General features: G+C 40.0%; 1 protein-coding gene across 3 annotated transcripts in view; it reads right to left on the bottom strand.

Moving 5' to 3' along the window:
• Positions 1 to 5,898: 5,898 nt before the first annotated feature.
• The window catches only part of GTF2H4 (general transcription factor IIH subunit 4), a 48,313-nt gene continuing 38,832 nt past the window's right edge, over positions 5,899 to 15,379 (bottom strand). For all 3 annotated transcript variants that reach the window (XM_040340794.1, XM_040340793.1, XM_040340792.1), the window contains exons 10-14: positions 14,816 to 14,948; positions 13,030 to 13,160; positions 10,226 to 10,273; positions 7,966 to 8,044; positions 5,899 to 6,528 (exon numbers count right to left, since the gene is read on the bottom strand). In XM_040340794.1, the coding sequence (XP_040196728.1) occupies positions 6,359 to 6,528; positions 7,966 to 8,044; positions 10,226 to 10,273; positions 13,030 to 13,160; positions 14,816 to 14,948 (561 nt within the window). In that variant the 3' untranslated portion in view covers positions 5,899 to 6,358. The remainder of the gene's footprint in view (positions 6,529 to 7,965; positions 8,045 to 10,225; positions 10,274 to 13,029; positions 13,161 to 14,815; positions 14,949 to 15,379) is intronic.

Raw genomic sequence — 15,379 nt, 5'->3', positions numbered from 1 at the left:
ACTCTTGCTGGAGATGTGCCTCAGCTACGGGTACGTATTGCCACATTTGGTGGGACTGCGATAGGATCCGCCCGTTCTGGACCCAAATTTTTCAAATTTATTCTGACCTTTATGGCAAGCCTCTTACCCCATCTCCCTTTATAGCCCTCCTCTCCATTCTCCCCGGCTCTACCAGATTTCAGAAAAATACCCATTTAAAATTATGTCTAAGTGCTGGGCGGCAGCTGATATCTAGGCACTGGAAATCATCTCCCCCCCCGACTATTGTCGAATGGATAAACAAAATGAATGGCATTATGCTTATGGAAGAATTGCAGGCCAAATCCCTTGATAGATATGCTAAATTCTCCTTCACTTGGAGTGTTTGGAGGCATTACTCCACCTCGGATAAACTCAAGGATAGACTCCCGCTCACATTGGCTCCATGACTCCCTGTCGGACACCGGCCTCTGGGTCCGAACACAGTGGCAGACCTTGCTTCCAGCGGTTTTGATTTTACCTCGATCTGCCTTGACTTAATGCTATTTAATTTTTTTTTATTCTACCTAACTTAAAATGATGTATTCCTTGTTGGATTTGAGCACATCGTCTCCCTTACCCTGTCCCTTACCCATTCCCCCCCCCTCCCTTCTCTCCTTCTTTCTCTGCCTCAAGCTTTCTCTTCCCTTTATCTCTGTCTTTTCATCTTCTTTCCTGGCCGACTCCCTCTGGCCATACCAATTTTCCAATCATACACATTCCAATAGTTTCATGTGTCAGCTATTTTTCTATTTTTTATTTTATTGAATGAGGTTTGAGCATGTCTGGGTACTGAAGTCATCTGCCTGTCCGTTTTGGTCTTCTCTCCCTTACTTCCCTGGGTCGTGGACGCAGCAGGATCCCATAGGGGCGTTCAGTTCAGGGGAGGTCATCATGGGCCGCAGATTGGCCTTATATATGATTATATTTGCAATACCTATTTCTCAATGTAGTAACTGTTTGTACTCACTTATCTCTATGTTACGGAATGTGTGTGTTCTATATTTTGTGGATCGGGCTGCCCTTTGTCGGGCGCTCGGTCAGACTTTGCTTACTTTTTGTTTATACTTGCCTAAAAAATACAATAAAAATGTATTGAACCTCAAGGAGGACCTGTCACAGTCCATGCTATAACATAAGTTTGTTCCCCATCCCTTGTGATAGAAATAAAGTTGATCCAAAAAAAAAAAAAATGTAAAAAAGGTCCTGAATAGAGAATAGGTGGAAAAAATTATTACTATGTACCAGGTCTCTGAGCCTCCTGTGTATTTTGTGTGCAATGCACTAGTAGAAGCAAAAAAAACACGAGTAATCAAATAAAGTCCTCACAAGGTGAATGAGACTGCAACATAAAAAAGTCCATAGGCTTCCCAGCTCTCCATAGACAACAACAAGTGTGCAGGTGCTCTGCTGGCTGTATAAATTCCAATAAGAGTGCAACGGTGCTCTTGAAAAGTGTCTGTTCAATAATTCCTAAACCTTAGACCACTAATGCTTATGCATAAATAAACCAATGGGAATACCAATAAAAAACAGAGAAATTAATTAACATAGTTCCACACAATGTAGATAAATTGTGACTTTTGTGAGATCTTCAAGCGCTGGTCATCATACTGATGTCAAGGTGACTTGCGTGCTTCCCCCTGTAGGTCCCCACTCACCAGAGCTGTCCCCCCCTGCAGGGGTAATGAACAATAAGGAAGTGGGATGGATGAGCTGATCCTCTCTTGGTCGGATGGTCTCCTACTCCTGTACCGGTCCCAATCCACCGTTCAGATCCAGGTAGGTATCTTTACTGGTTCCGGCATCTCATATAGGCAGATCACAAACAAAAAAGTGCCCGCATAGTGTGATAATGATTAAAATAAATTTAATGTATAAAAAAGGCCTCAATACCATGCAAGGTATTGGTAAAAACAAAATGAATACAAAATCCTTCCGTATCACACTGGGGATGCAAGGTGCTGGCAGCGTGCGTTCCACCGCTGCAATCCCCTGAACCAGATGGGACGTAAGACGTCTGTGTTGACTGGTCACTGACGTATTTCGTCATGTGACTTTCTCCATCACCTTTGAGAAAGTCACATGACGAAACGCGTCAATTGACCAGTCAACACAGACGCTTTACGTCCCATCTGGTTCAGGGGATTGCAGTGGTGGAACGCACGCTGCCAGCACCTTGCATTCCCAGTGTGATACGGAAGGATTTTGTATTAATTTTGTTTTTTTACCAATACCTTGCATGGTATTTAGTCCATTGAGACCTTTTTTATACATTCGATTTATTTTTAATCATCATCGCACTATGCAGGCACTTTTTTGTTTGTGATCTGCCTATATGAGACGCCGGCACCAGTAAAGATACCTACCTGGATCTCAGCATTAGATTGGGACTGGTACAGAAGTAGGAGACCATCCGACCGAGAGACAGTACCGGCCCAAGACATTGTGCTGCCTGGGACCAAGAATGAAATGCTGCCCCCTCCCCCCTCGGAAAAAAAATCACGCCAACCAAAAGGCCCCCACATTCATTATTTTATATCATGATAACTAAAGGGGACCCGTCATGGCTCTATACATGTATAAAGGAGTATAGAGAGGACCTGTCATTGCTCTATACATGTATATAGAGGACCTGTCATTACTCTTTACATGTAAAGAAATATCAAGAGGACCTGTCATGGCTCTATAAATGTATATAGGACTATAAAGAGTACTTGACATGGCTCTATACATGTATAAAGGAGTATAACAAGGGCCTGTCATGGCTCTATAGATGTATAAAGAGAACCTGTCATGGCTCTATACATGTATAAAGTATAAAGAGGACCTGTCATGGCTCTATACATGTATATAGAGGACCTGTCAAGACTCTTTACATGTAAAGGATTTTAAAGAGGACCTGTCATGGCTCTATAAATGTATATAGGAGTATAAACAGGACCTGCCATGGCTCTATACATGTATCCAGGAGTATAAAGGGACCTGTGAATTGCCGGCGGCCACAATGTCTTTTGCGCAAACTAATCAATGTACGCTAATTGTGTTTTTTTTTGGTACCAAAAATATGTAGAAGAATACATATTGGCCTAAACTGAAGAAAATTGTTTATTTTTCTAAATTTTGGGGATATTTATTATAGCAAAAAGTTTAAAAAAATATATATTTATAGCACAAAAAATAAAAACCGCAAAGGTGATCAAATATCACCAAAAGAAAGCTCTATTTGTGGGGAAAAAGGGACATCAATTTTATTTGGGTAGCGGAGCTGGCGGGCATCAGTATGCTGCCCCCCTAAAAGTGCTGCCTGGTACCACCCGGTCCCATCATAGGGCCGGCCCTGCCGAGAGAGGATCAGCTCATCCATCTCACTTCCTTATTGTTCATTAACCCTGCAGGGGGACACAGCTCTGGTGAGTGGGGACCTACAGGGGGAAGCAAGCAAGTCACCTTGACATCAATATGATGACCAGCGCTTGAAGATCTCACAAAAGTCACAATTTATCTGCATTGTGTGGAACTATTTTCAATAAATGTTTCTGTTTTTTATTGGTATTCCCATTGGTTTATTTATGTATAAACACCAGTGGTCTAAGGTTTAGGAATTATTGAACATACACTTTTCAAGAGCACCGTTGCACTCTTATTGAAATTTATACAGCCAGCAAAGCACCTGCACACTTTTTGTTGTCTATGGAGGGCTGGGAAGCCTATGGACTTTTTTTATGTTGCAGTCTCATTCACCTTGTGAGGACTTTATTTGATTATTCATGTTTTTTTGCTTCTACTAGTGCATTGCACACATATTACACAGGAGGCTCGGAGACCTGTTACATAGTAATCATTTTTTCACCTATTCTCTATTCAGGAGACTCAGATTTAGTTTTTTTGCACTTTATCCAGTTACATCATTCACCATATTAGGAGTTGAAACTTCACACACTTATTATTTACCCTTAGGAGGAAGGGCTTAACATATTTAGTCCACTCATTCACATAGTGGCAAACGGTAACACACATCACGGGAAGAGTGATTCACTAATATATTGCTGTTCAGCAACAGGGTAACCTATTGCCTGTGGAGTCTAGCAACTACGTTCAGGCTCCTCCCACATGGCTTTACTGAGGAGGTGATAGGAGCTCACAACCCATGTGGGTTTACCCATCCTTTGGCTACCCGACATTCATTGCACAATCATCCTCACCATAGGGCAGCGCCATTTACCCCTTCATACATATTACTTTTCTTTAGACCCCATATTTGGGGTACTTCAGGGGGGGCAGCAGCCCACACCTGGCACCTAAGCGCGGATCTATAAAGAGTAGTACCAGTAGTACCCTTTGTCCGCAGATGTACTGCAATTTGAATTACTGCCAATTTCTTTGCCCACTTATTTATTCAAGTGTTAGATATTTTGCTGTATACTGTAACACAGATGTTCTAAAACTCTTTTCTGTGCTGGTTAACCACTTCCCTACCGGCCCATAGTAAAATGACGTCCACAAAGAACCTCTGCCGTTCAGAGTGGACGTCATATGACGTCCTGGGCTTTCCGGGTGGATATCTAAATGATGCCTGCAGCTAGAGGCATCATTCAGATATCCTTCTCTTGTGCCGGCGATTCTGCACAACGTAAGAACGATCATAGCGGCGGTTCCGCCGCTAGATCGTTCTTACAGGCGGCGCGAGGGGACATCCCCCCCCTCCCGCCGCCATCCGGTGCTTCTCCGGGCTCTCCCGTGCCATCGGGGGCCCGGAGAACGAATCGTCCGGCGCTCGCAGGAAGCATAGAGATGACTGGTGACCAGATGGTCACCAGTCATCTCTATGACCGTCGGAGGACCCGGGCGCGATGTGATGACGTCACGCCCGGGTCCCCGTGAGTAAACAAAGCCGCGATTGCGGCTGCTAAGCAACCACAAGCATGAGATCGGTGAATTTTTTTTTCACCGATTTCATGCTTTCCAGCCTGGAGGAGAGATGTGGGGTCTTATTGACCCCGCATCTCTCCATAAAGAGTACCTGTCACACACATTCCTATTACAAGGGATGTTTACATTCCTTGTAATAGGAATAAAAGTGATCAAAAAAAAAAAAAAAAAAAATAAAAGTGTAAAAAAAGAAATAAATATATAAAAATAAATAAATAAATAAAATTTATTTTTTTAACGCCCCTGTCCCCGGTAGCTTGCGCGCAGAAGCGAACGCACACGCAAGTCCCGCCGACATATGTAAACGCCGTTTAAACCACATATGTGAGGTATCGCCACGTGCGTTAGAGCGCCAGCAACAATTCTAGCACTAGTTCTCCTCTGTAAATCTAAACTGGTAACCTGTAAAAAATTTCAAATCGTTGCCTATGGAGATTTTTAAGTACCGAAGTTTGGCGCCATTCCATGAGTGTGCGCAATTTTAAAGCGTGACATGTTAGGTATCTATTTACTCGGTGTAACATCATATTTCATATTTTACAAAAAAATTGGGCTAACTTTACTGTTTTTTTATTTTTTTAATTCATGAAACAATTTTTTTCCAAAAAAAAGGCGTTTGAAAAATTATTGCGCAAATACCCTGCAAGATAAAAGGTTTCAATGACCGTCGTTTTATTCCCTAGGGTGTCTGCTAAAAAAAAATATATAATGTTTGGGGGTTCTGCGTAATTTTCTAGCAAAAAAATTATGATTTGTACATGTAGGAGAGAAGTGCCAGAATAGGCCTGGTATGGAAGTGTGTATAACTGCCCGGTATGGAAGTGGTTAATAAACGTGGTCTATGTTTCAAAAAAAGATCTGGAATCTTTCAGTTGTTTGCAATGGGTGTTCCTGGGCCCTCATATGGTAACATAAAAAAACAAAAAAAAAAAAAAACAAACCCAAAAACATTTTGTCCTCACCAGTTTATTTATGGTAGCAGCAATTAGAGATAAAGCATCGGGATCCACTTTAAATATTCCAAAGAGCTGTTTCATTATTAAGCCACCATTTGTGAGCATAATGGTTTAAAATGCCAGCTCCCATACCTACTGGCTCTTAAAGTCTTGGATGATTTTTTTTTATTCACAGTAACTGAAGAATTAGAGAACTGAAATAAAATATCAGTTGTCTTGATTTTAATAAAAAAAGTATACATCTCTTTTTGCATCACTGAAAGTCATAGTGCAGAAACTGGAAACAGGAATCAATGATCCTTCTTGCAAAATGTATTTAGCTGAACTATGCACAAAAGTTCCTCGTGCAGTATAAAATCCCATCCATGGTGCCATAGCAGTAACAAAACTCAGTGTCATTTCGTTATAAACCAGCATTCTTTCCGCTCCAAAAAGTTTTAATCCTGGTCTCATTAACTGTGTTTCTGTCTCTTCCAGAATCGCTTAACATCTGGGTGTCCAGCTTGTGTAACGACCATAACTCGCCGGGCAGGGTTTTCAAACACAAGTACACCAAGATCATTAGCATAATTTCTTAGCAGCTCAAAGTCCACCTGTGAAAGGAACTGATTGTATAGAACACCTAATGGATGAAAAGAAAGAAGAAGAAAAAAACAAACAATGAAATAAGAAAAACAGCAAAGATCTTCAACACAGGTTCTTAAATGCATTTTTCTTTGGTGGAATATAATACATAAATTCACATTATTTCTCTGTCAGCTTGCTGCAATTAATGATATTAGAAATACATTTCCTAAACCACACCACCCACACTTCAATCCGGCTGTACAATTGTCTTAAAAAATGTTTGTATAATTTTGGTGGAAGGAGAATGTACAATAAACAAACAGTCAGACTGTAACCTGTATGTGGCACTTAACCAGGAAGAAATCGACCGGGCCTCCCGTCCCACCGAGAGACCCGATCCTCCATCCGGCGCCTTCTGTGTCCAGGCAGAGACTGACACCAAGCCCGGAAAAGGCTTTAATTCAGTCTCCGCATTGAAAACACGGAAGCGACGTCATGACGTCACTTCCGGGTTTATCGGCTGCCAATGGCGCCGGATTTAAAAAAGTACACAGTATTCAGAATCGCCGTTTTCGGCGATCTGAATACTTTGAAGTGTAAAGGAGGGATTGGGGGTCTTTTAGACCCCCGATCCCTCCATAAAGAGTACATGTCACCACCTATTACTGTCACAAGGGATGTTTACATTCCTTGTGACAGCAATAAAAGTGATCAAAATGTAAAAAAATAAAAATAAAAAAAAACACAATTTAATATTATAAAAATAAATAAAATAAATAAGAAACATCTTTTTTAAAGCGCCCCTCTCCCCGCGAGCTCTCGCAACAAAGAAAATGCAGAAGTCGCGCCCGCATATGAAAACGGTGTTCAAATCACACATGTGAGGTATCGCCGCGATAGCAATAATTCTAGCACTGGACCTCCTCTGTAACTCTAACCTGGTAACCGTAAAAAAAGTTTAAAGCGTCGCCTATGGAGATTTTTAGGTACCGTAGTTTGTCGCCATTCCACGAGTGCGTGCAATTATAAAGTGTGACATGCTTGGTATCTATTTACTCGGCGTAACATTATCTTTCACATTATGGAAATAAATTGGGCTAACTTTACTTTTTCATTTTTTTTTAATTCATGAAAGTAAAATTTTCCCAAAATGTTGCGTTTAAAACACCACCGCACAAATACTGTGTGACATAAAATATTGCAACAATCTGCATTTTATTTTCTAGATTCTCTGCTAAAAAAATATATATAATGTTTGGGGGTTCTAAGTAATTTTCTAGCCAAAAATACGGATTTTAACTTGTATACACCAAATGTCATAAATTGGCTTAGGCATAAAAGGGATAAAGAAACTGGCACATATGGCCAGTGAGTAGGATATATTTCTTCAATTATCTACCACTGTACAAGCGCAAAATTCTTCATATTTGTAGACAAACGGCACCTGTACAGAGCACTGACAAGAAACGAAAAACAAATAGGTTATCCAGACCTTCAGAAAAACGAAGACGATCTCTCTCAAGCTCCCAGAGACGAACCTGATCAGTGATAGTTGGTGGAAGAACTAGAGTCTGGAAAAAATAAGAGACAAAAAATTACACCTTCAGTTCTAACACATGGTACAGGCATCCCAAAGCATTCACCCATTAAAGGGTCAGTAGAAAAGTGATACAGTCCACTGCTGACATTATATATCTTGGATACTCCAACAATGAGGGCTCTCTACTATAGTTCTTGTGTTTCTGTTTATCTGGGAGTTTCCAACATTTGTATGTTCCAGCATCTTTTGTTGTGTTCACCCTTATATAAAATAAATATAAAATCCAGCAGGTAGAACAGGAGCCCCCCCCCCCCCCCCTATAATGGCCCAGGCAGAGTATGCTGACCCACAGATACAGTATAAGAAATTTTCAGGTGGTCTAATCGCTAGCTTCTACCAAACACTGTAATCAGTTTGAACACTACTGTTGCTTTTCAATGGCATCTAACCTACTGCAGTACTATTTTTTTTATAATTTAATTTTTATTAAAGTTTTATCAAAGTACTATAATCAGATCATACAAAGAAAACACCACATGTAGAGACAGTACCAAAATCAGAGGTAAAAATTAAAGTGGGTCACAGATCGTTGATATCTATTGCACATATCAAAGTCAAAGAAAAAGGAAAAACAACAAACATTGAAAATAAATGTAACTGTGACATACAACTATAACTTATAGAGGTATACACCAGGGGTCAATGTAGAGAGAACATAGACACGGGAGGGGTGGGCCCAAAAGAAACGTAAAAGTTAGTAATCCCACCCGTCTCAGTCAGGCGAGAACCAAATTCAGAGGAGTCCTAAGCCTCTTATATCTTGTTAAACTGGGTTACAGCATCTCACACCTGAGCAGTCATATATTCCATTCTACAGATTTTCAAAATCATCCTCAGAAGTTGGGCCTGAGAAGGGGGATAGTGGATAACTAATGTAGAGGAATAGTTCTTTTACCTGCTAGTAAAATAAAGGAGGCCAATTTGTTCAAAGATTTTCCAATACCAGGAAAAGGAAGGCCCATAAGACAATGTAGTGGACCCATCAACAAAGAGTGATCAAGCACTCGTTGGTTCAGAGACATTACCATAGACCAAAAAGGCACAATAATCTCACATTGCCAGAAGATATGGAAATGGGTACCTCTTTCTTTACCACAACGCCAGCATAGAGGGGAGGGGGAATAATCCTGACAATGTAGTACTTCAGGAGTTCTGTACCAGAACATAAGGATTTTATAAGCTGTCTCTCTCTGTGCCACACATCTGGAAATTTTGGAAGTGGATGTCCATAATTTGTTCCAACATGGGAGGGAGATGGGCTTTGAAGAATAAAAGACCATTTACGCATATAAACACAACGACCCACAGAAATCGAAGTGGAGGAGATGGGGGCCTTGAGCACATATAAGTTCAAAGGAGGTGGGGTTGGGTAGTATAAGAGAAGGGGAAAGTGTGAAAAGATAATGTTTAATTTGTAGATAGGAAAAAAAAAACATGTGTGGGGATGTGGAATTTAGTCTGAAGGTCTGCAAATGTACGAAACCTGCGGGTGACTGGGTGAACAATTTGGCTTTGTTGAAACTAACCGGCCTCAGCCCAGGGTAATACTTGAGGGTAGGATAGGCTATTGGGGATAATGGAAATGTAGAGTATATTGGACAAAGGAGGACATGGCAAAGAGTGACAACTTACTAATGCAGGCATGCCAAATCTTCAAAGTAAAGAGCATTGAGGTCAGACATAAACTATGCAATTTGGTATCTTGAAAGTAGAGTAGGTGACCAGAATAGAGAGCAGGGATGAGCTGGGTATAATGATCCCATTTCAATTTCCGACCACCTATTCGGCACCGTCTGGGCAGACTTGGACAGGAACGATCGAAGGTGGGAGGCGAAATAGTATTTAAGAATGTTGGGTGCACCTAAGACACCACTGCAGTACTATTACAAAAGAAAAATTAAGAAAAAATGTGCATTGCCAGTCTGTTCAAGTAAAATTTAATCAGGGAGGAAACATCTCAAGTGTCAGGTATTCTAAATACAGTACAAAACTTTTCCACTGAGGACAGTTAATATGTTTACCTAGATGTGACATTTTTTATAATGTGTTTTTTTTTTCAATCTTTGAATTCATGCAGTGAACATTGGAAAAATCTATAGAAACTGCTACAAATATGGGATATTTAACACCTTAGCAAAGGAAAATATCTCACCTGTTGCAACATCACAGGGTGTGCTCTAGTCTTCAGGAAATGGATTATCTAAAGATTGGAATACAAACATTAAGAACTTTCAATCTCCTACATAGGCGCTCCAATTTCCCTTGGCTAGTGTAAAAAATTGCACTGCCATCAAACATTGTGATGAAGTGGTTTATGTCTACATGCAGATGCCACAGAGTGGTCACCTTTTCTGTTATCCTTAATGACCACAAACTATTATTCAGACTGCAATTTACAGAGATAATCGTTTGCACCACCTAAACTGACCTGGCTAGTACAAGTATTCCAAAGTCTATTAATATTTTGCAAAGAATCCCCTACTAATAAAGTCTCATTTGAATTGTATGTGTAGCATTGACATAATCTTATTTTATATGTAATTCTCTACAAAACCCTTGTACACATTTTGCATTTTATAGAAACAACAGAAGGTAGAATGGGAGCTGCTAATTCATTTATGACAATCTAAACTTTACCACCTGTTTCCATCATGTTCATTTACATGCTTTTCAGGAATGCCAAGAGGAAAATACAATATTACACATTTGTGGCACATTTGGCAAACATGTTACATTTTATGAGTATCAATATTTAAGTTCCCAATTGATAGAATGATTTTGTCTGAGCATTTGGCATCTTATAACTAATTTACTCAACATGTCTATATGGCAGTTGGTATCATTGTTGCACATCCTATCTTTGCCTTTAACATGGTAGTTTAAAAAATCATATCTTCTCTACAGATATGAATAATACAGACGTCACTTATAAACTCTGATCTCCTTAAAGATTTGCCACTTGATATTGTCACTCTGCCGATTCAGGGCAAAGTGACAGTGTCTTGGCAAAGGGGTCCGACAACCCACTGATACTGACCCCAGGCAGTTTGTGTCTGTGATGTTATCGCACATGCTGGCAGAACTTGCGGCGGTGCCATCTTTGATTCTGTACATTGTGGTTCTCTTTCTGTTATCATGTAAGTGAACTATAACAATAGAGTTTAGTTTATTTTACTGTGCTACACTATGGGATCTGCCTTTTATTTCTCCTTTGCCTTATATGCCAAAGTGGAAGCCATAATATATCCGGCTGATGAATAGTGGGACAGCCAGGAATGGGAGTTGTGTTTGTTTAAAATCCTGACATCTGCCATACCAGATTGGATTACTGCAAGGAGAACATAGTTGTATGACAGCCAGACGTGTGAACACTGGTGGCTTTCATGTGGAGTGCGCATTTGTCGGAAATGGTTCACATTTTGCAACCAATATCTTAAGACTTTTTTCACGTTTATTTCACCTCATGGACTTTCTGGTACACGGGCCTTTTCACAGTTTTATATTATTCTCATTTAAAGTTAAATTAAACCTAAATTGTGATAAGTATTTAAAGTGATAGTGCACCTTATTGTGGTCACATGGTACATTTGGTGCTTGTTGCAGAAGAAGAAAAAGCAACGGGGGAACCCAGCAAGTGAATATCAGTGGGTCGGGGGCCCTTTGCAAAGTTCCCTTTGCCCTGAACAGGCAAGGTTGTAGTGTCTTTTTAAACAAATTACGGTATTTAAACATTCTACTTGCTGCTTTGTACATGAAGCACCAACACATCAATTTTGGCAAGCACAGCCTACAACCCTCCCTCCCCTTTTTAGGTATCTTGTTCCTAATTTATTTTAAAATTAAGAGTCAACCCCTCAATTGTACAGTAGGTTTAGAGTAGGTGCCCCCCATCCAGTGGTTTGGGAGCCATATTTGACTCTTCGTTAGCAATATGTGCATGCACATCTTAAAGCGGGAGTTCACCCATAAAAAATTTTTTACCCGTAGATTGATGCTCATTTTGTCTAGGGGAATCGGCTAGTTGTTTTAAAATCCGAGCAGTACTTACCGTTGTAGAGATAGATCTTCTCCGCCGCTTCCGGGTATGGGTCTTCGGGAGTGGGCGTTTCCTTCTTGATTGACAGTCTTCCGACAGGCTTCTGACGGTCGCATCCATCGCGTCACGAGAATGCGAAAGAAGCCGAACGTCGGTGCGGCTCTATACGGTGCCTGCGCACCGACGTTCGGCTACTTTTGGAAAATCGTGATGCGATGGATGCGACCGTCGGAAGCCTGTCGGAAGACTGTCAATCAAAATAGGAAAGCCCAGTCCCGCAGCCCATATCCGGAAGCGGCGGAGAAGATCGCTCTCTACAACGGTAAGTACAGCTTCGATTTTAAAACAACTAGCCGATTCCCCTAGACCAAATGAGCATCAATCTAAGGGTAAAAAGTGGTATTTCTGGGTGAACCTCCACTTTAAATGAAAGTATTATGCATTTTGGTCATTTTATTATTTACTTTTACGGTTTTATTTCTAGAAATACTTTTGTGTATCCATCTTCTGTATGTAACCTCCAATCTCTAATCTAATCCTCCTGTTAATTAGTTCTCTTTCAAAAAAGTTCTGTTTTTTTTTTTAAAATAGAAAGCTATTGTCCTGCTTTTCACTCTTTGCCTGTTAATTATTATAAAATGATCATATGTAATGTTTCATATTTGCGAGGGTTCTTCATAAGGTTTTTGCACTTTTTTAACTCTATGAAATATAAATAAGTGCAGAAACTTTTTGAAGACCCCTCGTATATACTGCATATATTCATACTCATGTCTAGTATGACATGACAGCATGCCTTTAAGTGTATACATTACACCATAATATAAAAAAACGGTGCTACTATTTTATTGACAAAAGAACAAAATTATACATTAATTTTTCTTTGACTACCTTAAGAACTATGGTTTATCTCTTCTTACCTGCTCAGCAGTGATACCATTTCCAATAGCTTGTTGTACACTTTCTCTAGTGACTTGCGCTACTACCAGGTTAGGAAAACGATATAACATCTCAGAAAAAAGAGCAATGAGAGCGATCTGCAGTTCTGAATCTGAGGACACAGCAAATGTATTTTTTTTGTTTTTAAATATAGAAGAAGAAATGCACATTTTACAATTTTGGTTTAATCCTTTGGCTGCTGGTCACATATTTCATGGCTGTTCTCCTAGCTTGTCAGTGAAGTTTAGATCTATTAACCTTCATTTATCCATGCTAAAACACAATCTTGAATTACAGGTGTACCTTGTATTCTACTTAAAGTGGAAGTTTAGGCAAAAACTAACTAACTAACGTTACTATGCCACATTCTAAAGCCCCATACACACGGTCAGACTTTTTGCCAACAAACTTCAAAATGAGCAAGTTTTCCAAAAAATCTGACTGTGTGTACGCTCCATCGGACAAACTTTTTCGGTTTTCATCGGACAAAAGTTCGCTCTGCAAACAGAGAAACTTTTTGGCAACAAAAGTCTGATGGTGCAAATCCTATCGTGTGTACAGAAATCCATCAGACTTTTGTCCGAAATGCAAATACACATGCTCAGACCCAATGTTAAAATCAACCAACAATAGCAGAAGTTGACCAAAGAGTGGCAGTAAAGAGCAGAAAACCCACATGATGTTGGGAAAGTTTGCAGAAAAGTCAGAGCGTGTGTATGCTATGGGTGTGCCAGGCCAACTCCCTCCGGACAAAAATTCACGGAAAAGTTTGTCTGAAGTCCGATCGTGTGTGTACGAGGCTTAAGACTAATTTAACTAGCCCTGTAAAGCAAAAATTGCTGTACTTACCTATTCTGCAAGGTAATTGACAGCGGCTATGTGTCCTGCATGTGTGTGTGTGTGTCCCCCTGCATGTACAGTTGCAGTAAAGAGCGGGAGAGTGTAGGTATGGGGACTCCTACAGGACTCCATGGGGTGTGGGTCTGCACAGCCAGGGGACACTTTCAAAAGTCAATTGAGGATTTTTATTTTTATTTTATTTTTTTTGAAAAAAACAGCAACTACATGTAAGGTATATTATCAGTTTTTGTTTTTTAAATAATTCACTTTAATGTCGCTTTTACTTTTTATATAATGTTAGTGGCCACGAGTCACCTGATTCATGCAGATCTTACAATTAATCTAATGCCAAAGAAACCCCTCACAGTTTTTCATTCCTGTCTGTCCTCTCATTTGGGATGTTTAACTCTATTTAACTCTATAGTCTTCTAACGGGCACACTTATAGTAAAAGAGCAGATTTTCTTCACTTTGGAGGGACTCCTCTCCTCCAGTTGTGTAGATACACGTTTGGATGGAATACTAACCTAAAGTACATACACAGTATAAAAAAATGTTACAGCACACTTACCTGCATAGCTCCCAACTGTCCCTGATTTTGAGAGACTGTCCCTGATTTGGAGCAATGTCCCTCTGTCCCTCATTTTGGTCTTATTTATATAGTTGTATATAAAATGCACTTTTTATCTTTCAAAAGTGTTTCCCATGGCTAAACCTTTCATCCAAATTCTAAATTGCTGCATTTGTACATTTTAAAAGCCAATATAAAGGAATAGGATTGGTAAAAAAAGCCCTTGTGGATTTAATTAACCTTTTTTTGGTTAATTCTCCATTAAGGGGGTGTGGCAGGAGGTGTGTCCTATGCCTACATACGTTTGCTAGTAGGTGTCCCTCATTCCCATCTCAAAATTTTGGGAGGTATGCTTACCTGTATATGCATAGAGTCTGTAGTTAGTCTCTACCACAATAAAACCTTGCTTGTGGCTATCCAGAGTGGAGCCAGATATCCCAGATGCCAGATTAATAGCTAGTCGTGTTGGGTAGTAGCGTCGGGACTTTCTCTATTAATGACATGACATAACATTAATAAATCTGAAGTTGAGGCAGATATAGAAGACACAATTAAAAGAGCTCTGTAATCATTAATACATCCTTAAATACATTTTTAAAATACAAGCAGTATAAGTACCTGAAATCTGAACTGGATTCAAACTCTTTTAGTCACTGTATATTTTGGCGGGAATTTTGCATTAAAGAGGTTGTAAACCTCTGTCATGAAAAATGAACAAAGCATATACTTCTATCGTGTGTATTTGTATCCAAATCACCAAGTGTGATTTCTGTCTGTAGTGGTTCTTCTGCTATCTGCACGAGTCGTTTCTGGCAGGTTGTGTGGACTCCAACAAATCCAGGGGGATGGAGAGGGAACCTCCAGAACACAGCCAGCGACTGAGAGCCTCAACCCCAATGGGATTGTGTAGAGAAGTGTATC

This window comes from Rana temporaria, chromosome 2 (assembly GCF_905171775.1).
Source record: "Rana temporaria chromosome 2, aRanTem1.1, whole genome shotgun sequence".
Lineage (NCBI taxonomy): Eukaryota > Metazoa > Chordata > Amphibia > Anura > Ranidae > Rana > Rana temporaria.
The sequence above is the reverse complement of the archived record's forward strand: the minus strand, read 5'-3'. Positions and strand labels throughout refer to the sequence as shown.